The following is a 22,855-nucleotide window of genomic DNA, read 5'->3' as shown; positions in this document are numbered from 1 at the left end:
TCAGCATGGATTCAAATTTATTCTAAGCCAAAAACACTTCCAAATATCACATCATTACTCACAAATTCCTGTGGACTTGGAGAAAGATGCAGTCACACACCTCACGACATTCACCATCTACAGGGAGAAAAAAAAATTCAAAGTAACTTTTCAATGATCAGATAATTTAATGTTTCAAACTTTCTGAGAGAGAAAAAGAAAAAAGAAACCCATGCCTTTCTTTAATGTCTTCAGGCATAGACCATTGTTGAAGTTCCAGATCTTTAAAGATCCATCTCTTCCACCAGTGACGAGTCTGCAGACTCGAGAACATACGATGTGAGAATGGCATCTTATGGCAATGTAATATAAGTATGATAAGGTAGTGGCTTATTATATTATATAAAAGGTGACACTAAATATTGTATCATACCTTCTCCCTTTGGGATCAAATGTCAAACAAGTGATAGAAGACAGTTCGTGAGAGCCACCAAACTCAAAAAGTTGACACCCAGTGTCAAAATCCCAGACTCTCACAACCTAAAACCAGTAACAGCTCAGGTTTATTAAACACTTGATTTTCAGAATATCTAATATGATGGTGGTGTATGTGTTTTAACAGACACTGGAATCATTATTAATAGAATTCCTAAGGTGGTTAACATGTTGCAAAGCAGTAATTTACTCACAGATCCTTCAGTGCAGCTGACTACCTGACGAAACTCCTTACTGTAACCGCAGCACAAAACAGGCTCATTATGAGAAACAGTGAAGTGGCGGTGAAGCCGCTGCCTGACAGAAGAAAAAGATAAGAAGATGAATGAAATGACTAGAACGAGATTAGTATTAAGGAGACACAGTCATCTCTGCAAAAATAAATCTCCTATAAATCTCATGTTCAGAATGAAAGTAGGATTTTAGTTTAAAATCAACAGCTGTATTGAACTTCAGAGCATATTGGATCCCCTCGCTAACTGAGCTCAAAGGCATGACATCCTACCTTAACTTCAGAGGGAGCATAGTCATACAGTCCGCTGCAATATACAGAGACTTCATTGCAGGGGAATATGCGCATGCAGAAATATCACCATGAATCCGGCTTGCTTTGGGGTCTGCTGTAAACAGGCAACACTGATCCTGAAGATGCCAAATCTGAAGTAAACAGATGAACAGCAGTGAAAGACCTCACACTGTTTACTGTTTATCCTTTTAATCACAGTATAAATTATGTCTTATGAGAGAATAAAGTATACTAGAGTTATACATTTATGTGAAAAATAAAGTAAAATATTTTTTACATCTTACATTTAAATACTATGAGTTCAATAGTTCGCAGATTCACTTTTAGTAGCAAAAACCTGAAGTAATCATTTTCTGTATTACTTGATCAGCTTCTCATATTGGTGTGTGAGAAATTGGTGTGCAGGAATTTTGGCCCACTCGCCATTGTGATACCCTGATTACTTTCTTTGTAGATTTGTTGATGTGTCTGGGATAACCGTCCTGCTGCATAATCCACTTTAAGCTTCAGCTGTGAGACAGATGGCCTCAAATTTGTCTCTAGAATACTTTGGTATACAGCAAAATGTATAGCTTACTCTATGACTGTAAGGAGCCCAGGTCTGGTGCAATACAAGCCTAAATCATCACCCCTCCACCACCATGCTCGACTGTTCACATGAGGTGTTTGTTCTAATATGCTGTGTTTGATATTTGCCAAACATAGCATCATTCACTGTGGCTAGAGAGCTCCACTTTGGTTTGGTGTGTGCAAGGAACATTATTTCAGATGTCTTGTGATTTGTTAAAATGCAGCTTTGCAATCCTAAACCATGTTGCTGTTCTTTGTAGAAAGAAGAGGCTTTCTCCTAGCAACAAGAACGGTCTTTTTTTTTTGTTGTTTTGGTTTTTTTAAAATAATTGTACCGTCGTGAACATTTCATATCCTAACTCTGACCTGTAGTTTCTGAGATATAGATTTAGGAGTTTTTCTACTTTCTCTGAGAATTGCATGGTCTGAAGTTGGGGTGAATTTGTCTACTCCTGGGAACATTGATCATTGTATTAACACACAATGATTGCTCCAAATCAGCAAACTCAATGATGATCGGTCAATCAAGTGTGCTTCATTAGCAGCCCAGGCCAACACTAACGGGGCACTTACTGTTTCACAGAACAGCATAGAAACTTTCTTTTTGACGTGACCGTATATACAGGCTTCTATCAGTATTATATTGTACCACTGAATCCTTATTATTATGGTTCATCTGTAATCATCTATCAAGTAATGTGATACAATTGAAACTCACTGTCAAATTTAAAATGTAGTGGACTAAAAAGAAAAGTATAAGTATCCCCACTGGAACATGGTGGCACTAAACTGGCAAAGTTAACCTTATATCAAGTTTTCTAATACTGTTGGAGAAATGCACATGGGCTTGATGACTGTACAACAATAAGAATCACAAATCATTTGTATAATTTGGAAAACATAAAATCACACGTAAAACATAAAAATGAGTCATCAGTCACTTTCACAGTGCAGTCTGTTGAGACAGAGAAGATTTGATTGTCTTCTGAGGAGATGCGGATGGAGATGATAGGAGCAGAGTGGCCTTTCAAAATACCAGTTGGTTTTCTAAAATTGAAATTGAATCAGGTGAAAAAATGATTGTTTTTTAAAAACATGATACTTCAAAGAACAAAATCCTAGTGACTCTAGGTCCCTTACCCAGAATAATGTGGATTCCACAGGCGTATAAGTTTATCCATGCCTCCAGTAATCAGCAATCTGTGCTTCTGACAGAGGTCAAAGGTCCTGACACCTTTGTAGATGCTAAAGACAGTCTGATCACACGATGCCCGGACCTGTGGTGTCCAACTCAGCTGGATCTTCTTGGATTTACCTTCATAACAGGTCTCTTTAATTTCACTCAGCTGTTGCTCAGCATCTGTTAAAGGCAGCAGGCAGCCTCAAGAAGGAAAAAACAAAATAAAACATAGACAATACACATTTTATTTAGGCTTTGTGTACAAGCATCAATCAAAACATTCCTTTTGCACCAACGGTAAGTCATTATCAGAATAAATGACCAAGTCTGCAAGTGGACATGCCCACATGCGGGGTGATCACGCACACAGACAGGTGGGAATAGATTGGTGAATTTGTGATAGATGAGTCATCATGAGTCATTTCTCACAGCTATCCATCCAGGCTACCTAATGTTCAAAACTGAGTTTAATTACTGAACACTGCAGAATACAAAGGAGTTGATTTTTTAAATCTATTTTTTAACGACCATCCTAAGGATGCGTGATTTTCAATTTGGTTCTCTCATTACAGACACTGTGTATGCATCCAAAACAGACAAGTAAATATGTACATCCAAGTAACAACAATAAATGTATGATTTTCTGGTATTGTACTGAACATATTATATAGGAAAGACGGAAATAGAGCTGAACAGAAATTACCTATAACAAGAGAAGAAGATTCTTCATTTGATGAGGAGACAACAACCTGAAGACTATGAAAATATTTATTCTAAATTGGGAAAGAAATGTTTCTGTTTTAGGACTTTCATTTCATAATATATGTCAAATATCACACCATGACCAAACCTCAATATATTTCTTTGTATGGAGCATAACCACAGAAAGGTAAAACGTCACCTGTGTCACCCAGTCATGATGAACCTTCCATCTAATAAAAGCCAGGTTTGGAGAAAGAACTGCATGGTTAATTGATATGTTAGGTATAGTTTCAGTCTTTGGCAGTTTATTCCATAACCTATAAAAAGAGATGTGGAGATGTTCAGTCATGCCTGAAAACCATCAGACATTCAGAGATGCAACTTCATGTAAGTTATGTATAATTAGGGGACACATAGAATCTGAGGTATAATTTTAAATCACATAAAAATAACCAGCAACATGAAGTTGCCAATTTGACTAATATTCTCTATTACATTCTTGTTTACAGATTATCATATTCTCGTTTACAGATTGTTGCTTTATAATTTGAATTAAATGACAGCAGTAGTAACACTACTAGTAAAATACACATGTTTTAATCCTCCGTGAAACAGTCTAAAAATAAACTCTCAAAAGTGTTAAAAAGTGAATCAAATCAAGGTAACTTACCTTTAAACTGCATGATAATTAAAATAAAACAAAATAAATTAATAAAAATCACTGAGTTAAAAACCAGCTGGCACCAAAAGTGACTGATGATAAAATTTCTTCACTTGGCTTTTATAAATATATAAACGTTGAAAATTAGACGGTGCTAGAGGAAGCAGTAAATTGGATTTACAGTGTATGTAGAGGATCCTCCACTGATGATCCATATTCCACAATCAGTGGAGGATGAAAAACTGACCTTAACTTTAAAATAAATTTAAAAAAAAGAGAGAAAAAGAAAATCTCAAGAAAGCAAATCATAATAGCCATCTTATAATAGCCTCAGTATTGCAGTTACCATGCAACTGAAGTGGTGTGGGAGTTATTGTAAAGTGGGTGATATTACTCAGTAGAGCATCCCAAACTTTTAATTGCTGTGTATTATGCAGAATCACCAAACACATTTTAAATATATCTTGTCTTCTGAGGTATTTCTTTTTAACTTGCAAATTCTTTTTGATCAAGCAAGATCACAATTTGGGAGAAAAACTAATACTGAAGTACTGACATATGATTGTCTATGAATGGTTAATGCCTCTCCCAGGCTTTTTTTGATCATCCAGTAGTGGAGAAAATCAGAGGTAATACTTAAATTTGAATAGCCAAAATGTTTTGCTTAAAGTCACAAAAATATGTCACAAAAATATCTTCAAATGCATTCATAATATATACAGAAACAAAACTTGAATTTAAGTGAGTGTAAGTATTTGAAAAAGCAACATTACCTGAAGGTATCTCCAGCAGAGGATATTAAAATAATAGTCACACATCCCTGAGAGACAAAGCAGTTAGATCTCTGCCAGATTTTTGTTTGATAATTCAATCAGCTTTTAATAACAAGACCTACTTCAGAGTCTCCATACAGAACACAGCATTTATCCTGGCCATTGTAGCTATGAGCAGAAAAACAAACACCGTGTAAAGAATTCATTTAGGTAATCATAAGACGATGCTAGCGTGAAGAATTGCTGCTCACCTGTAGTCCACTGTCAGGGGTATTGTTTCTAGTTCACTGATCTGACAATAAGGCTCCAGAGAGAAAAGGTTATAAAGCTGGAGCTCTCTGTCCCTGCACAATAGTAAAGATATCTACATAAACAAACTTAGCAGAGCCCAGGACCTGTAGTTAATGAGACTAAATTTTATTTCACCACTTCTCATTACCCTGTCGCGATCATCAGCTTGTTGTACTCGCTCATCAGAGCAAAGTCACTTGCCCATTTTGACTTTGTATTTGTTGGATCTTCATTCTGTGAAAATTAACAAATACATTAAAAACTCATATTTACAAAATTCAAGGTCACTCTGAAATGACAATTGACCTGCTGTTCTGAGTTTGCTGTTTGTTATGTTAGCTAAATAATATGAATATGCTACAATCACCGTTAGAACAATTTTAAAGGTTTAAATGCTTTTCAAAAAAAAATTTTTTATTTAAATGCCCTCGTCGCTGATGTGCTGCATATTCCAGTATCAGTAATTATTTCCACAGTGTCACAATACCTGCCTCTTTTAGGAATTTACTGGTCTTTTTAAAAATATATACACTGGCAAGCTGGTTTGAAAGAATGTTCAACAGGAACTATTTAACTCAAGGCTGAATGCAACAGACTTTAAAAAGTCCATCCATCCATTCGCTTCCGCTTATCCTTTTCAGGGTCGCGGGGGGGCGCTGGAGCCTATCCCAGCTGTCATAGGGCGAGAGGCAGGGTACACCCTGGACAGGTCGCCAGTCTGTCGCAGGGCCAACACACAGGGACAGACAACCATTCGCACTCACATTCACTCGCACATTCACACCTAGTGGTAATTTGGATTATCCAATTAACCTATCCCCACAAGTTGACTTTAAAAAGTCATCAGGAAGTAATCATGGTGTTGACAGTAAGCATTCAGGTAAATGTGCACAAGCTGAAACATACAAACAGGTGTTTGGTCTTCTGGGGTTTAAGTTCAGGACTCCAGTGGCAAGCACACCCGTCTTCTCGCACTGTTACGATGGTGCCATCATGAGTAGACTGGATGTTGACGATAGGAATCCCGTGATTAAAGGAATTCATGGTGGCTGGCAGAATGAAGGCCACCTGGTTGTTGCGTCTTGCAGTTTCCTCCTGTCCTTTATACTGCTGCAGCATGTATGTGCAGAACTCACCCTGTATCACATTATGTTGTGTGTTAGAAAAGCCAGTGTTCTTCTGTATATTATTATTATTACAATTGTATCAGTTCTTTAAGGAATTATTTTTAGCCTTTTCTTTACTAACCTAAAATTTTGCAATTAAATTAAAGGTCATAATCCAATGTCCAGGGAAGATACATTACTATTACTGCACAAGGTGAATATATTAGTTTACAGTCAACCTAGGGCTAGGAGCACTCTGATAATTATTAGTTATACTTGGTTCACAAATCCCCACTAGCCAAAGTAATTTTACTGCTGTCTAGCTTTTGTTTTTTTTTTAATTGCATAATCCTGGTGTTTACATACATGGGAAAGTGTTTTGAAGGGGTGTATGCTTCACAAAAAAACATAAATAATCTCACCCATGAAATCGTCCCTTTGCCTAAATAATCAATCTTCTTAAATAACCCTTGAATCTCCATGTAGGTCTGTGAAATTTAAAGAGTGGAAGAATGAACTGACACTTTTCTACGGTAAATTCTTCAGGCAATTTCCTTAATTGTAGATAAAGGGAAATACAGACGAGGCAGATTTTAAAAAAATTCTGAGACAGAGATGCAAAAAGAGGTGTGATGCTATCTTACTGCATTAGGTAAATCCAAACACTTCTTCATCATAGGTCCAAATTTGGCCACATCAATGTATCTCAATCCACCTGATTCAAATTCCTTTGCAAGAAAAAAAATTTAAATCACATTTCAGAAATGAATAACCAGACAATACATTTTTTTAAAAAACAGAAGAGATCACACAATACCTCAAATGCTAGTTTCAGTTTCTCAAGGGTCTCAAGTGATATTTTCTCATCAATCTTAATCAGAAGGAGGGAATTGTGAGTTATTATGCAAGGCAACCTGGATTATTAGAATAAATCAGCATGGTGAAAAATAAAACAAGTAATTAAGTGTAATTGGCAAATATGCTACTTCCATTTTTTTTCACTCCATTTAAGCAGTTCTTAAAATCTGAGTGCTAAAAATGCAAATTAAAAGTATTTTTTTTTTATGTATATATTTATTTTACACTGAACCATTATCAGCACATATGATTAGGGCTCAACCTCAGAGTATAATTACTATCTGTAATGGTCACCACAGGCACCACCAGCAATGTCATGTCTCGAAGATGCTTCCACAAGGCCGGATGGCAGGCCATGCTCTCTGTGTTAATGGCCTATCCTCAGATTTTCCATGGTTTCCTAGCAACTGGTCCCTGATCCATGAAGCTCTTTGATCGATCATTAATAAATAACACGGATAAACAGCCTAATTCCTCAAGGATGAAACTAGGGTTGAGGTTTCCCCACGGTATCTCCTGAACTGGGGAGATAATTGTTTAATCAGTCAGAGTGATGGAAGGACTAAAAGTGTTCACATAACCTCGACTGCTTTGCAGATCCCTTTATAAGAGATGCATAACTTTGAACTCCTGAGCCTTTTCTGCCTAATCTGTTAAGGCGCACTGCTCATTACATTAGCTAGGAGTCTGACTGACATCTGCAACTGAAACCCACAAAGTTGAGCTGCTGCATTTGCACCAGCCTCCCACATAATTCTATCATTTTTGTCAGCTTGAAAGCTTGAATTTGAATCTACTGGGGACCTTTTAAGTAGTTGGCTCAGCCACAATGTTTGTTTTACTTTGGCCTGAAACATGGCCATCCTGGGCTCTGGGATAGATTGTCCTGCCCGATGTGCTGTCAGGGAGCAAGTAAATTGATCATCAACTTGATTTAAAATGGCATTTTTGGCATTAGCTCACATCCATGCTGCTACTGGTAGGATGTGCTTCAGCTGTAGTCAAGTTTAAAAGCTCTTCGAGATCTGTAACATGGTCTGTAAAGTCAAGTTCAGAACTGCAGCACTCTAGTGACATCTTCAGGCTAAATGTAGCAACTCTAGAAAAGAAAGCTCATGGGCAAGGGGTGAAAATATATAATGATGTTATCCCATCTGGACTTTGTTCTTGGAGAGATGGTTTGGTTAACATTTATTCACTCATTTCATTTCGCATTTAGCTTGATATTTAGATTTTTACCTTGAGGTTGTAAGTTGAATTGATGAGGTAATATTGCTGTCTCGTGATTTTCTCATTATCTCCGAGTGTGACAGAGTGCCTCCGTCTGCTCTGTTTGAGCAGCTCTTTCACCAACCAGTCAGGCTGTTCTTTTCCATCCTCGCTGTCAGTCAGTTGTCTTGGTACTGAAGAATCATCTGCTTTCTCATCCCGATATCCCAGCCCAGATGTGTTTCTTGTCCTCTCCTCTAAACCACTCAGTTCTGAGAGGATGCTGGAGGATTTGATATATGGGTAAGTAACGTTTAACCTTCAGTTATACAAGAAGGGACTTATTAGAGGAATCAAAATTCTCACATGTTTGAAAAAGAAACATTAGCGATGTTGCATATGATCTGTTTAATCCTAGGAATGTGATTATGATTCCCAGGTGACAGTGCTTCCTGCATTACAGGATAACTACTAAGTACTACCACAGATGGCAACACAAGCCCCATGACTACAGCAAACATTTTGTAACCAAGACTGAGAATAAAGCAAGGCTTCAACTTTTATCACTTGTCTAGACATTTAAACTCTGTTAGAGCTGACATTTAAAAGCAATGTGATTTCCAGTGGCGGCAGGGTAAACAATAACAGAGCAGATTACCTGTGTACATGTTGAGTCTCTAATCTTCCCGAAGCTGAAGAAGAGCGAACCTTTTTCCCCAAAGGCATTCTTTTTAATTCCTGTATCTTAAAGGTTGGTGTGACGTAAAAGGCACATTTTAGTGTTAAACATTTCTTCAAAGAGACCTCCAAACAGACGTTAATCAGTCAGATCTTACACTAGCTCACCTGATACTCACTTATGCATTACACCTGAACAGAGCAGGTGGCCCCGTGGTAACTAAGACACCAAAAGTGACAACTGAGACTACACAGCTTAAAACAAGACCCAGTGCTTGCAAAGAATCAGGGCTGTGACCATGTAAACATTGCAAATGGATAGAAATAAGCTATTGAGATATTGTTCTGTATTTTAAACTACTGTGCCACATTTTAACTTTCACTTCATTTAATTTACATTGCAAACCTACAGTTGCTAATATGTGTCAACAAAGGTTAAGCATTTTTCTTTTATTGTTATCAAGCTGTATAAGAATTGAGTTAAGTCCGATTGGGGAATATATTTTATATAAAACTAAGAGAAGCACGAGAACATTTGATTATTGGGCACAGACGTTAGGTCACAATATCACGCACACAAAAACTAAATCAGCAAAAATGAATTCTTTCATGTTTAATTCATAATATTATTGTGCTGATTTTACAGACTGAACTGAGATTACATAAAAACACAAACAGCTAATATAAAATGATGAAATTCAGTGAGGTCCTGGCCAGCTTGATCTCCACTCTGGCGAGTCTGAGTTACGCACAGCTGCTGGAAGTTTATTGACTTTCTCCTTATTGTTTGGACAGACATCTTTACTCAAAACCACTTTTAGAGCCTCCTGCTCTGTAAAGCCAAAAGATAAAAACCAACATAAGCACATCTGTCAAACCACAATCACTGAACAATCTGTTATAAAGCTAAAACATCAAAATAAATAAATAAATAAATAAATAAAATAAACTGGTGCTAACCCCTTTTAGGTAAAATTCTGTGTAACTGCTCCAGCTCCTGGGGTGTCAGAGACTTCATCACAGATGTGACAGTATTGACTGGCTTTCCGAAAAAATGGTCATAGGTTGTTACATTAGCACGATTCTTCTGAATCTGCAAGTTTCTTGGTACAACAGCGGGAACTGTAACATAGACAATCATCATCTAATACACTGCAAATCACCAGAGCTGCTGTTTACATGCATCTTCTATAGTTTTTGAGTAGACAGTACCTATACCGGGGCAGGTCACATTTGGATCTGTTTTGCAACAGCGAGAAACACTGACCATGAGTTCAGATTTTTGGTTTGGCTGGCGATAATTGGCCCTCATCACAGTGTCAGTAGAGAGTGATATGCGGTGCCTGTTGTGCATAGGTGCAAACCATCTGGCTGCTTTTTCAGTGTCATTGTACTCTGTCAAGAAGAAAATACCATGACAAAATGAAAATGAATGGCAAATGGAAAATGAACTGTAGAGAGAAATGTCATGAAATGTTATGACATCTGGATGTGTGTGCACAGATGTAGTCAGCCATTCTGACAAGTTCTCGTACATGAGATTGACTGAAAATTGTGTACCTTGAGGTGTACCCATGAAGTCACATTTGTAAGTGGAGAGGTACTGTGCGGTTAGGGCCTTACGGATCTCACCCTCAGAAGGGAGGCATTTCAAAGGGAATGCAATATGGTCAGAGTTTCTTGCAACATCCCTTGGCAGCCTCCACATCATGAAAGACTTGGGGGAAAATAGCTTAATTTAAAGGTTACAATACACTGTGAAAGGTCAAGCATGCCATTTCACTATAAATGTAAAAACTGAGGGTTGGTGCCAACCTTGCTGGGATGCGGGTTATTTCTCCTCTGCCCTGAGGCTGTTCCTGTACGAATGCATTCAGGTTTACAGGCAGGCTTCCAGCTAAAGTCCTTACTGTATATACTTGAACCAAAAGGTCCAGACTGTGAATATGAGTCTATCAATGACGTTGACAGGGGCTTCCTACATAAGTACCAGCACAGACACATAATTACACACACAACCATGCATAATATGTATGCTTATTTAGAGCCTCATAAGTCCATGATTTTACTTACAGGAAAATATCTGCAGCTGAACTTGGCTGGTAGACGAATTGCCTTTTGTGAGTTGTTTCATATGGATCCCACCACTGTTTCCCCCCTGGAAAAAATACTACTATACTGTAACTACTTTTTTAAGTATTTCAATCACTGTAGACATGGCACATCTAAAGCTGAGTTCAAATTAAACTTTTTGATCTACATAGTAACGACAGTATAACAAAGGCTACTGTATACCTCTGTAATGTAACTGTGCTTAAAATAAATGTTACTTTTTGATCCATTAAAATGTAGACTTGTACTAAAAAATGAATCTGTACTTCTAAGTTCTGTTGTTCTCTGTAATTTTAATATTATCCAGATTTTGCTTGAAATATTAACATGGACTTGGACAAAAATCACATAAAACAAAAGCATACTGGAAAATTTACTGTTAGTCAATTTGGTCAAAATTGCCACGTAAAACATGAGTAGTAATTGGTGCATCTTTTTAATAAGAGAGTATAAAATGGGATATTGTGACTGTGGTGCATGTGCTTGTATTATAAGGATTTGTTAGAGGTGCCTTATATACACTTGTTACGGCCCTAGCTGGGCCTCCTGATACTGCCCTTGTGTGGGCGTGGTGTTTTTCTCCGCCTCCTCCTCTTTTGCTCCACCCCCCGTCTCTCTCTTGCTCTTCTCTCTCCCCAGGACACAGCTTCTGCTCATTGGACTCATTTACCACCTGGGCCCAGTCAGCAATCACCTCTCGGGGGTCATATAAGCTGGGGATGAGCTGTGAGCAGGGTGTGGGGTGTTCTCTGGTGTCTCTGCGTTGTGTGTGGTTAGCCTGCTCAAAGTGTGGAGTTGTGGAAACAGCATAGCTGCTTTGCGTGAGTAGTGTGGGCTTGTGGGCCTTGGCAGCAGTAAAGCCAGCTGCTGTTAGTGACAGGGTGAGCTTGTGGGCCCCTGGAAGTACCTCCTCGTGGTGTGGAGTTTTTGTTTGGTTGTTGTGTTCTTTGTTGTTGCAACCCTTTTTCTCTTTTTCCAAGTGTTATTGGTAAAACGGCGTTGCCGGCTCTTTATGTTAAGATGATCTATAATAAAGACTATTTTATTTACTGAAAACACTGGTCTGTTTTCCTTTCATTCTGTTCTGGACTCATTTGTTACTGGTCCCCTCACTCACATGCCTAGACCCTTTCGGGGGGAACGTAACAAAGTGGGGGCTCGTCCGGGATATGACTGGAAGGAACAGCAATTGAGTTTTAGTGAGTTGTTTGCCGGTGGCTTGTTTAGTTGTATTGTATCTGCTGCGCTCTCTCTCCAGTTAGCAAAGGGGAGTGTCTAGCTGAGCGTAAGCTCCTCCTTCAGGCACTCATTTTTTATTTTTCCTTTATTATTTTCGGAGTAATCCCGGGTGGGGATTAGTTCCCTGTCGGGGGTAGGCTTGTCGGTGCTTTGTGCACTTGACGCTTAGCCTTTAAAGTTGCCTCGAGCCTGGTACACTCCAGAAGCTAACTAGGCTAAGATTTTAGTAGGCAGGTCTGGGGAGAGGGTTGGCGGTATTTTTATTTATTGGTTAACCTGTGGCCACGCTTTTCCCGCCTGTTTCTCATTTGTGTATTGGAGGTGGTGCTTCTTTGTTGTTATTGTTAGCCTCAGGTAGTTTTTGTTTTAGAGTCAATGGCTACCTTTGATATTGCAGTGTTTAAGGGTGAGCGTGGTGCAGCGTCTCAGCCCGTTCTGCAGGCGCCAGCTCAAGCTGTAGGTCCATTGGTGTCGACACCTGTTGATCAGGGGCTGCCTGAGAACAAACCCATGACAGTGCCTCGCTTCGAACCCCTCTCCATTGAATCAAGTGAAGGCTCGAAGCTGGATGCTAAGCTCCGTGTCCGTCTGGCTCGTCTCCAGCTGGAGAAGGAGCAGCGTGAGAGAGAGTTCCAGCTGAAAAGGGAGCTAGAGCTTAGGCGTTTGGACGCGGAACTGGCTAGGGCTAGGGAGGTCGAATTGAGGAAAGTGGAGGTGGAGGCAGAGACAGCTGTGAGGTTGCGACAGCTGGAACTCCGGCAGGTTTCCCTTCCTCCGACCGCCTCCATTCGTCAGGCGGACATCCCGTTTGACGTAGGGAAAAACAGTCGTCTGGTTCCGATGTTCCGTGACACTGAGGTCGACAGCTACTTCGAGTCGTTTGAACGAATAGCCACGGCCTTGCACTGGCCACGGGATTCATGGGCCATTTTGCTCCAATGTAAGCTGGCGGGTAAGGCTCAAGAAGTTTGTTCCTCGTTGTCAGCTGAGGACAGCTTGGACTATGACAAGCTGAAAAGGGCTATCCTGCTGGCCTATGAGCTGGTCCCAGAAGCCTATAGGCAGCGTTTCCGGGGGTTGAGAAGAGGTCAGGGTCAGTCCTATCTTGATTTCGCCAGGGAAAAAGGTGTTCTTTTCGATCGGTGGTGTGCGGCCTGTAAAGCCACTGACCTGGCTTCGATCCGGGAACTAATGCTCATAGAGGAATTTAAGAACTGCATTGCTGAGCGCATCGCGGCATATATTAATGAACAGAAGGTTTCCTCGCTACAGCAGGCTGCGACGCTGGCTGATGAGTTCGCGCTCGTCCATAAAACCAGTGTCAGTAGGTATGACCGGCGCGATGCCCCAGTGAAGGTTAGTGATGTGCCAGCTACACAGTACCGAAAGGGTGAGGTACTTGTGTCCCATTCCAGTGTGAAACGAAAGTGTTTTTTTTGTTTAAAGTCTGGCCATTTAATAGCAAATTGTGGAGCCTACAAACAGAAACAGTCAGTCTTGAGAGTTAGGAGTGTGCCAGCTAACAAAGCCGATACAGGCGTGGTTTCAAGAGCCAAAACAAAGCTCTGTTTCTTCTGCCACAAACCTGGCCACCTGGTTGCTCACTGTTTGAAAGCAAACTCAAAGCAAAATCGATCTGCTTTCAAAAGAGTGAACTGTGGTTCACAAACCGACAAAGTTGCCAGTCCTAGGCAACAGTTGGAGCATAATTGCTCAGTGGTGTCATTTGGTCACTGTCAGAGATCAACTAATTGTAATCTGCCACCTGATGACGGTCTCTCGGGTCCAGATGACCTACAGTGTGATAGATTGTGTGTGACACAACCATTTCAACCTGCACCTCTGGCTAACCAGCATGCCTTTTGCCATGACCTAGCGAAGAAGCGTCAGAGAAGTGTTGCTGTAAGGCCTTCTAGCTGCCTGATGGGTTCTCCATATGTGATGGCTCAAAAAACATTTGGCTGTCATTTGGGACACTATGTTGAGGGACTTGAGCCAACCCCGTGCAGTGTTTTCAACCCATCAAAAAGGTCTTGGCAGATTCGGCAGGGTATGCCTAACCGTTATTATGGTGGATGGTAGGTGATATGTTTAAAAGCTGGGTAGGACGTTCTATGACAAACCACTGGTTTGTAATTATGGGAGGGGGTGTTACGGCCCTAGCTGGGCCTCCTGATACTGCCCTTGTGTGGGCGTGGTGTTTTTCTCCGCCTCCTCCTCTTTTGCTCCACCCCCCGTCTCTCTCTTGCTCTTCTCTCTCCCCAGGACACAGCTGCTGCTCATTGGACTCATTTACCACCTGGGCCCAGTCAGCAATCACCTCTCGGGGGTCATATAAGCTGGGGATGAGCTGTGAGCAGGGTGTGGGGTGTTCTCTGGTGTCTCTGCGTTGTGTGTGGTTAGCCTGCTCAAAGTGTGGAGTTGTGGAAACAGCATAGCTGCTTTGCGTGAGTAGTGTGGGCTTGTGGGCCTTGGCAGCAGTAAAGCCAGCTGCTGTTAGTGACAGGGTGAGCTTGTGGGCCCCTGGAAGTACCTCCTCGTGGTGTGGAGTTTTTGTTTGGTTGTTGTGTTCTTTGTTGTTGCAACCCTTTTTCTCTTTTTCCAAGTGTTATTGGTAAAACGGCGTTGCCGGCTCTTTATGTTAAGATGATCTATAATAAAGACTATTTTATTTACTGAAAACACTGGTCTGTTTTCCTTTCATTCTGTTCTGGACTCATTTGTTACTGGTCCCCTCACTCACATGCCTAGACCCTTTCGGGGGGAACGTAACAACACTGAACAAAAATATAAACGCAACACTTTTGTTTTTGCTCCCATTCCCCATGGGATGGACGTAGAGACCTAAAATTCATTCCAGATACACAATATAACCATCCCTCCCAAACAGTGGTCACAAATCAGTCCAAATGTGTGGTAGTGGGCACATCTGCTATATTGAGATAATCCATCCCACCTCACAGGTGTGCCACATCAGGATGCTGATCTGACATCATGAGTAGTGCACAGGTGTACCTCAGACTGCCCACAACAAAAGGTCACCCTGGAATGTGCAGTTTTTTGCGCTATTGGGGGTCTGGGGACCCAGAACCGGTCAGTATCTGGTGTGACCACCATTTGCCTCATGCAGTGCAACACATCGTCGCATGGAGTCTATCAGATTGTCAATTGTGGCCTGTGGAATGTTGGTCCACTCCACTTCAATGGCTGTGCGAGGTTGTTGGATATTCGTGGGAACTGGTACACGCTGTCGTATACGCCGGTCAAGCACATCCTGAACATGCTCAATGGGTGACATGTCCGGTGAGTATGCTGGCCATGCAAGAACTGGGACATTCTCAGCTGCCATCTGCCCTGAACAATGTGAACCATGATTCATCCGTGAAGCGCACACCTCTCCAACGTGCCAGACGCCATCGAATGTGAGCATTTGCCCACACAAGTCTGTTACGGCGACGAGCTGGAGTCAGGTCAAGACCCCGATGAGGACGACGGGCATGCAGTTGAGCATCCCTGAGACGGTTTCTGACAGTTTGTGCAGAAATTGTTTGGTTGTGCAAACCAATTGTTCCAGCAGCTGTCTGGGTGGCTGGTCTCAGACGATCTTGGAGGTGAACCTGCTGGATGTGGAGGTCCTGGGCTGGTGTGGTTACACGAGGTCTGCGGTTGTGAGGCCGGTTGGATGTGCTGCCATATTCTCGGAAACGCCTGTGGAGACGGCTTATGGTTGAGAAATGAACATTCAATGCACGGGCGACAGATCTGGTTGACATTCCTGCTGTCAGCATGCCAATTGCACGCTCCCTCATTGCTTGTGGCATCTGTGGCATTTTGCTGTGAGACAAAACTGCATATTCCAGTGTGGCCTTTTGTTGTGGGCAGTCTGAGGTACACCTGTGCACTACTCATGATGTCAGATCAGCATCCTGATGTGGCACACCTGTGAGGTGGGATGGATTATTTCAATATAGCAGATGTGCCCACTACCACACATTTGGACTGATTTGTGACCACTGTTTGGGAGGGATGGTTATATTGTGTATCTGGAATGAATTTGAGGTCTCTACGTCCATCCCATGGGGAATGGGAGCAAAAACAAAAGTGTTGCGTTTATATTTTTGTTCAGTGTATATAGTAACAGACATATAAGGTGCCTTATATGCAATGTTCTCTCTAATTTTTCATGTGTCTGAGCGAACGCACAAACTCCCTGAGCGGTCCCTTGGACCACTGTGAGCAACAGTAGACGTGTGCACTGTGGTCACGCCAGCATCGAATCCATCCAAGTTACATGGTTTATTAAAATAATCAAATTACAGCATTTACATTTATGTTAGACTCCTTTTAACTGCTTTATCCCACTTACAATGAAAATGTAAAAACATCTTGTTCATGACCTGTGTAGTATGTTAACACTATTGGAAGTAAAAATAACTTGAACTCCAATTTTGAAAACAAAACTTTCTTTTTTTTTTTTTTTTTAATAAAGTGGACTATGAGTCTGTGGTCTGGGAGAGAGTCCTGTAACTCTCTGTCTGCAAAATAAAGTATACAAAGACCAATGTTGGGTAATTAATTATATAGTTACTTCTTTAAAAAGTTACTGAGTTTTGCAAACAACAAAGTTTTTTGCAGCTGTTTACCTAAAAATGCTGCCAAGGCGTTTTTTAAATAAACATTTCAAAATATTTACAGAACAACCAGCTGTTCTGCATCAAATTTGATGCCACACAAATTATTTGTGCTACTCCAAAAAATCATTTCTGTCCACTGTGAGATAAAGGAGAACATCAAAAGCCTGATACCTGCAGGCCTGACAACAGGAGATGTATCACTGCTGTAACACCTGTAACATTCAGCAGTCGTCTCATTGTTCTGACGCACACAACAAAACTATTGACTACACTACACACTAACTACACAAAATTTGCTCTAAACGTTGCAAATCTCTGGCATTTCAAAACCGCCGTCACTCCTAAAACTTCCTGGAGTGCTTTCAAGCGTTTTCCTTATATGTTTTTACCGTTCCTTCCCGCAGTAAATATAAACAACGATAGTAATCCAGAAGAAAACCAAACATTGCATATATTTTTATCATAACTCTGGTTTTACGTGGCCTATCAACACAATTTAAAAACTGGTATAAAGTCCACACTTTTTCCGTCAATTGTTCCTTCTGTCCTGCTCACATCTCCAATGGTTGTACACGTTGTCATTAACGTGGCTTCACTCCACAACAGCCACGCGGCGCCGCTTTTCTAGCTAAAACACCGGTGTCGGCACATAAGGACGCTGTCATAGCCTATCAACGACGTTGATTAGCTGTGCATTTACGTGAATGTGAATTGCGTGATTGGCTGGACTATGGGATAAGGTGGCATCGTTCTAATCCCATACTGGAGCCGCCAGTCACTTATTGACTAACACTTCAAAACAGAATTGTCAAAGTTTTAATTTTAATTTCAATTCAGGTTAGATTTTTTTTTTGTGCGCAACGCAGATTTTTTCTGCGCAGGGACCGTGCCATCAGTGCGCAATTGCGCACGCATGCAGTTTAGAGGGAACATTGCATATGTCTGCTATAGGTGATAGTGGGCAAAACAATTCCTAACTTCTCAAATCTTATAATCTGACAAATACTCATATTACAACCACAAACAACTAAAAATAACACCCCAAAATAATAAAAACTAAACATTTTAAAACAAGAAAAAACAAAACATAAAAAAGCAGATAAGTAAGTTTAAAAAACACAAAACTGGTATAACATGTACGTTAATTAAACAAAACCTTTTGATGTTACAATAACATGCAAAATAAATGCAAGAAAACATTTTAAGTTCCATACTGGGTTTCTTTTTGTGTTTACCTATCCTTGGTTTAACATTACCTTGTGTTGCCATTGGTGACTGGTGGTTTGTTCTAGCATCTCCTCTTATAGCTGATTTCAGTGTACTTAAATCCATTTAATTTTTAGATGAAAAGTTACTTCATTGGTATCCTGATGAAAAGCATATGCTGACAATTCCTGTGAGTATTAAAATTAGAGCATTATACGTACACAAGCTTTATCTACACAGTGTCAAAGCTGATCCAAGCAGGATGTAGTATGCACTGTGGTTATGGAGACCTACAACATTTAAACAGAAGCACAGCAGGGGAGATGTTGAATTAAAAATTTAGCATTGTTACAGGCGCCTTATATGTCTGTTACTGGTGATAGTGGGTAGTAACTAAGTACATTTGGGTATATTTTTCGGTAATCAATATTCAACTCATCAACAATTCAAAGAGAAATAACTTACAGCAATAGATTTAATAGTTCCTGAACATTTTATAAATAAAAAACATTAAAAGAGAAATGGGCAATTCTTCTGTACTGCACTTCTTTCAACTGTATTACACATCTTTTAACTGTATAAACTAAACTTTAGATAATATCATGATTTGTTTTTTCTAAAAATAGTACATGACATAAAATAAGATATTTCATAGTTGCAGGAGGTAAACATTTAACATTTTGGCTTTGTTCATCCATCCTTGTCCACACAAAAAATGGACTTCAGAAGTTTTTACTATTAGAAGTCACCTCAAAGCTTTGCTATTATTACTTTTGCTGCTGCTAAAAATGATAACACTACATTCCCTAACTTAAAAGTGAGTGCTTCCTAAACCTAATAACTAGTTTGACCACTTTTGGCAGCAATGACTATAGTATATACAATCAAGCATTTGTGATAACTGGCAATGAGTCTTGGGATTGCTTTAATTTAGGCCCAGTGAAGGATTTTAAAACATGAATGACCTGTTTAAGGCCACGCAAAAGCATTTCAATTGGATTTAACCTCGGTCTCTGAGTGGGCCGCTCTAAAACCATCCTTTTATTTATTATTTTTTGAGACATTCAGAGACTTAGTCTTGTGCATAACCAAACTGTACTTCACAGCTTTGGGTCACAAACTGATGGCCGGATATTATTCTTCAGGATTTTCTGATAGAAAGCAGAATTCATGGTTCCATCAGTTTCGACAAGAACCTGAAGCAGTATAGCATCCTGAAATCATCACACTAGCACCACCATGTCTGACTGCTGGTATGATGTCCTTTTTATGAAATGCTATGCTAGTTTAATGCAAGGCTTCCAAAAAGTTGTACTTATGTCCCATCAGTCCACAGAATATTTTCTCAAAAGTTTTGGGATGTTCTTTGGAGGATGTTTTTTGGCAAATGCAAGACAAGCCTATGTATTCTTGTTGATCAGCAGTAAACTCACCCATGGATGCTACTTTTTTCCCAGTCTCTTTCTTATTGTTGAATTATGAACACTGACCTTATTGGCACATTCCAGTTACCTCATACGTTGGGTGACAGAACTCAGGAGGGCTGTTACTCCCGAGTTAAAATAAATATAAAGAAAAACAGGATTTGATTTGCTTCTCAACAAGGAAGAGCCATTCCTGTGTCGCAAACAATACAGCATAATACTTGCTTTTTGTAATATGCTGTATTTGTATTATGCACAGCTGCAGGTTGGTGGAGCTGGTACTTTCAGAAAAGAAAATTGGAGTCGAAGGGACATTCCAGACCAACAAAAAAAACATCTTAAGGCAACTGTTGTTGTAATTAAATATTTTTTTTCTAAATTCAGTATTTAATTTTTTAGATTGTTTAAAATTGGCTGTGTTTCTCCAAAGACAATGTCTCCAAAAGAGAAAGGCAAGTTTGAAGACATGGCCAAGCAAGACAAGTTGCGTTATGAGCGGGAAATGAAGAATTACGTGCCTCCCAAGGGCCAGAAGAAGAAGCGATTCAAGGACCCCAATGCCCCCAAGAGACCACCGTATGTGCCATAATCTACACTTTCTCATTTTCTTTCAGACTGTAGGGGTATTTTGAGCAATTAAACGGCAACGTTTTTGGTTTTTTTCCGTTTCCTTCTTTTCCCCCCACAGGTCTGCATTTTTCCTCTTCTGTGCAGATTTTCGCCCAAAAATAAAAAGTGAAAATCCAGGCCTTTCCATTGGGGACACAGCAAAGAAGTTGGGAGAGATGTGGAACAGCTCATCTGCGGAAGAAAAGCAGCCATATGAGAAGAAGGCTGCCAAGTTGAAGGAGAAATATGACAAGGTGATAATCCAAAATGATTATCACCTTGTCATATTTTCCCCCCACAGGTCTGCATTTTTCCTCTTCTGTGCAGATTTTCGCCCAAAAATAAAAAGTTAATTAATTGAACTGAAATAAATATAACAATTGCAACTGGGAACTTGGAAATTCCGACTTAATCTGAAATGCAGGATAACTGAGGGAAGTGAGACTGCGAGTTTTTTTTAGATATTGCTCTGGGTTCTTTTATGACCTCATGGACGAGTTGTTAATCCACTCTTTTGAGTCATTTTAGTAGGCTGGAAAATCCTGGGAAGGTTTCCTGTACAAAGTTGTTGCATGATGTGCTTTTTGAGATCTTTAAGACCACTAGTGGTGTGCGGATCGATACTGAAATATCGATTCTTCTGATACCAGTAAGTTATGTTGTAGAATCGATTCTCATATTAAAATATCGATATTTTAGTACTTTGGGGTAAATTTGTAGTTTATCATTAAAAGGAACACAGTAGAAAGAAACTATATCATTTGGATCGTCTAAATTGGAAGGAACTACTTCCTCTTACGCCCTTCATAGTCATATGTGAAACACGGCTGTACATGATACTACATGTTACATGATGATGTGTTTCCCTCTTTATGCACTGAAGCTGGCACGTTCCCTGAGTTTTTCCAGCAAGATGGTGCACCACCACATTATGGGTGCCAGGTCCGAGCATTCCTAGATGAAGTTTCCTGAAAAGTGGATTGGTCGTCGTAGGCCAGTTGAATGGCCCCCAAGGTCTCCCAATCTGACCCCCTTAGACTTTTATCTTTGGAGTCATCTGAAGGCAATTGTCTATGGTGTGAAGATACGAGATGTGCAGCACCTAAAACTACGGATACTGGATACCTGTGCTGGCATTTCTCCTTCGGTGTTGCTATCAGTGTGTGATGAGTGGGAGAAGAGGGTTGCATTGACAATCCAACACAATGGGCAGCACATTGAACACATTTTATAAGTGGTCAGAAACTTGTAAATAACTCATGAAAGAATAAAGTTACGTTGAAACCAAGCACACCATTGTTTTTCTTGTGACATTACCAATAAGTCTGATGTGTCACATGGCCCTCTTCCTATTGAAAAAACAAAAGTTGTATCTAAGATGGCTGACTTCTAAATGGCCACCATGGTCACCACCAATCTTGAGGAGTTTGCCCCCTCACATATACTAATGTGCCACAAACAGGACTTTAATATCACCAACCATTCCCATTTTATTACGTTGTATCCATATAAATGGCCCACCCTGTATAAATGTGTGGCAGCCCCTTGGCGTACGCACTCACAACAATGGCAGAGTGTTAACGGAGTCATGTGTGGACGTATTTTACATCCACAAACAGCCAAGACGCGGTTTGCGATACATGTGGCAAGACAGTGAGGTGTTGTGGCAACACCACTAACCTCGTCAAACACCTCAGAGTAAATCATATCACAGAATATGATGAGCTTATGTTGAGGTGAACTGAAGAGGAGGAGAGGGACAGGTGCTGATAGGGCGAGACAGACGTATCTCGCGGAGTCCTTTAGTGTTGCAGGCAGGCAACATGCTCAAATAGAGCACAACTTCAAGTTTTTTTTTTATTTCTATATGATAATTCTGCATTATTAAGCAATAAGAACAAGTAGTCTAATGTTCTGTAATCATTATGAAGCTATATTATTATATTATTATTACAATTACATAATACAATTATATATTGTATTATGAAATACAATGAAACATTAAGTTTTCGTACAAAGTATTGGTATCGGATCAGTATCTTCGATACCACCCTGGATTTTACTTGGTATCGGATCGGAAAATAAATCAGTGGAATCGCACATCACTAAAGACCACTTCATTTTGTCAAAACCTAATTAAGTGCTTTCCATAGCCAGTGAAATTGAACTCCGCTTTTCAAAAAATGTGTTAAATCATACCTAATTCATTAATATTTAATAATAATTAATATTTCGCTGGATAAATGAAACTATCATTTAAATTTTTTTTAATTTATTCTTGTCTAATATTAAAACTTGCTTTAACATGTACATGTGGTAAAATAGACAATAAATAAATCAGAACGGGGACAAACACACTTTCTCAAAGCAGTGTGTTACGTAAACGATATGATTCGCTGATAATGCTCCTTTAAGGTAAGCTTAGGAGTAACTTCAAATTGCTAGTCTTTCCTTTTTGTTTTTTACTAATGCATTTCTTTCCGTTTGTGTTTCCCTGCAGTTAAACTCACTGGCATTCAAGCCGAGCGCCATCACACCGCCGTGTTTTGAACAACCAACCGTTCAACAAGCAGGACTGACAGCGCGTGTCCAATAAGATACTC

The 22,855-nt window shown here is 40.0% G+C and overlaps 3 protein-coding genes across 3 annotated transcripts; 1 reads left to right on the top strand and 2 right to left on the bottom strand.

The window, feature by feature from the left end:
- Positions 1–54: 54 nt before the first annotated feature.
- Positions 55–9,076, bottom strand: LOC146654450 (cilia- and flagella-associated protein 337-like). Its single transcript, XM_085429331.1, has 15 exons — positions 9,009–9,076; positions 8,381–8,669; positions 7,101–7,154; positions 6,928–7,011; positions 6,706–6,771; positions 6,084–6,314; positions 5,326–5,411; positions 5,138–5,230; positions 5,009–5,054; positions 4,123–4,129; positions 2,711–2,951; positions 2,512–2,617; positions 980–1,131; positions 669–771; positions 55–117 (listed from the first exon to the last, which is right to left on the bottom strand). The coding sequence occupies exons 1-15, from the start codon at positions 9,074–9,076 to the stop codon at positions 55–57; spliced, it is 1,689 nt and encodes a 562-aa protein (XP_085285457.1).
- A 650-nt stretch (positions 9,077–9,726) lies between these two features.
- On the bottom strand, positions 9,727–18,345 carry tex26 (testis expressed 26). The gene is made up of 7 exons (XM_085429330.1): positions 18,270–18,345; positions 11,102–11,186; positions 10,844–11,006; positions 10,589–10,745; positions 10,241–10,423; positions 9,989–10,150; positions 9,727–9,860 (listed from the first exon to the last, which is right to left on the bottom strand). The coding sequence occupies exons 1-7, from the start codon at positions 18,343–18,345 to the stop codon at positions 9,727–9,729; spliced, it is 960 nt and encodes a 319-aa protein (XP_085285456.1).
- Positions 18,346–20,061: 1,716 nt separating this feature from the next.
- LOC146654448 (high mobility group protein B1-like) lies at positions 20,062–22,848 on the top strand. Its single transcript, XM_085429329.1, has 3 exons — positions 20,062–20,219; positions 20,332–20,506; positions 22,753–22,848. The coding sequence occupies exons 1-3, from the start codon at positions 20,077–20,079 to the stop codon at positions 22,846–22,848; spliced, it is 414 nt and encodes a 137-aa protein (XP_085285455.1). The 5' UTR covers positions 20,062–20,076.
- The last annotated feature ends 7 nt before the right edge of the window (positions 22,849–22,855 follow it).

Source organism: Rhamphochromis longiceps, linkage group LG14 (assembly GCF_057381845.1).
Source record: "Rhamphochromis longiceps isolate RC_006_pf linkage group LG14, R_longiceps_female_GT1.1, whole genome shotgun sequence".
NCBI lineage: Eukaryota > Metazoa > Chordata > Actinopteri > Cichliformes > Cichlidae > Rhamphochromis > Rhamphochromis longiceps.
The sequence above is the reverse complement of the archived record's forward strand: the minus strand, read 5'-3'. Positions and strand labels throughout refer to the sequence as shown.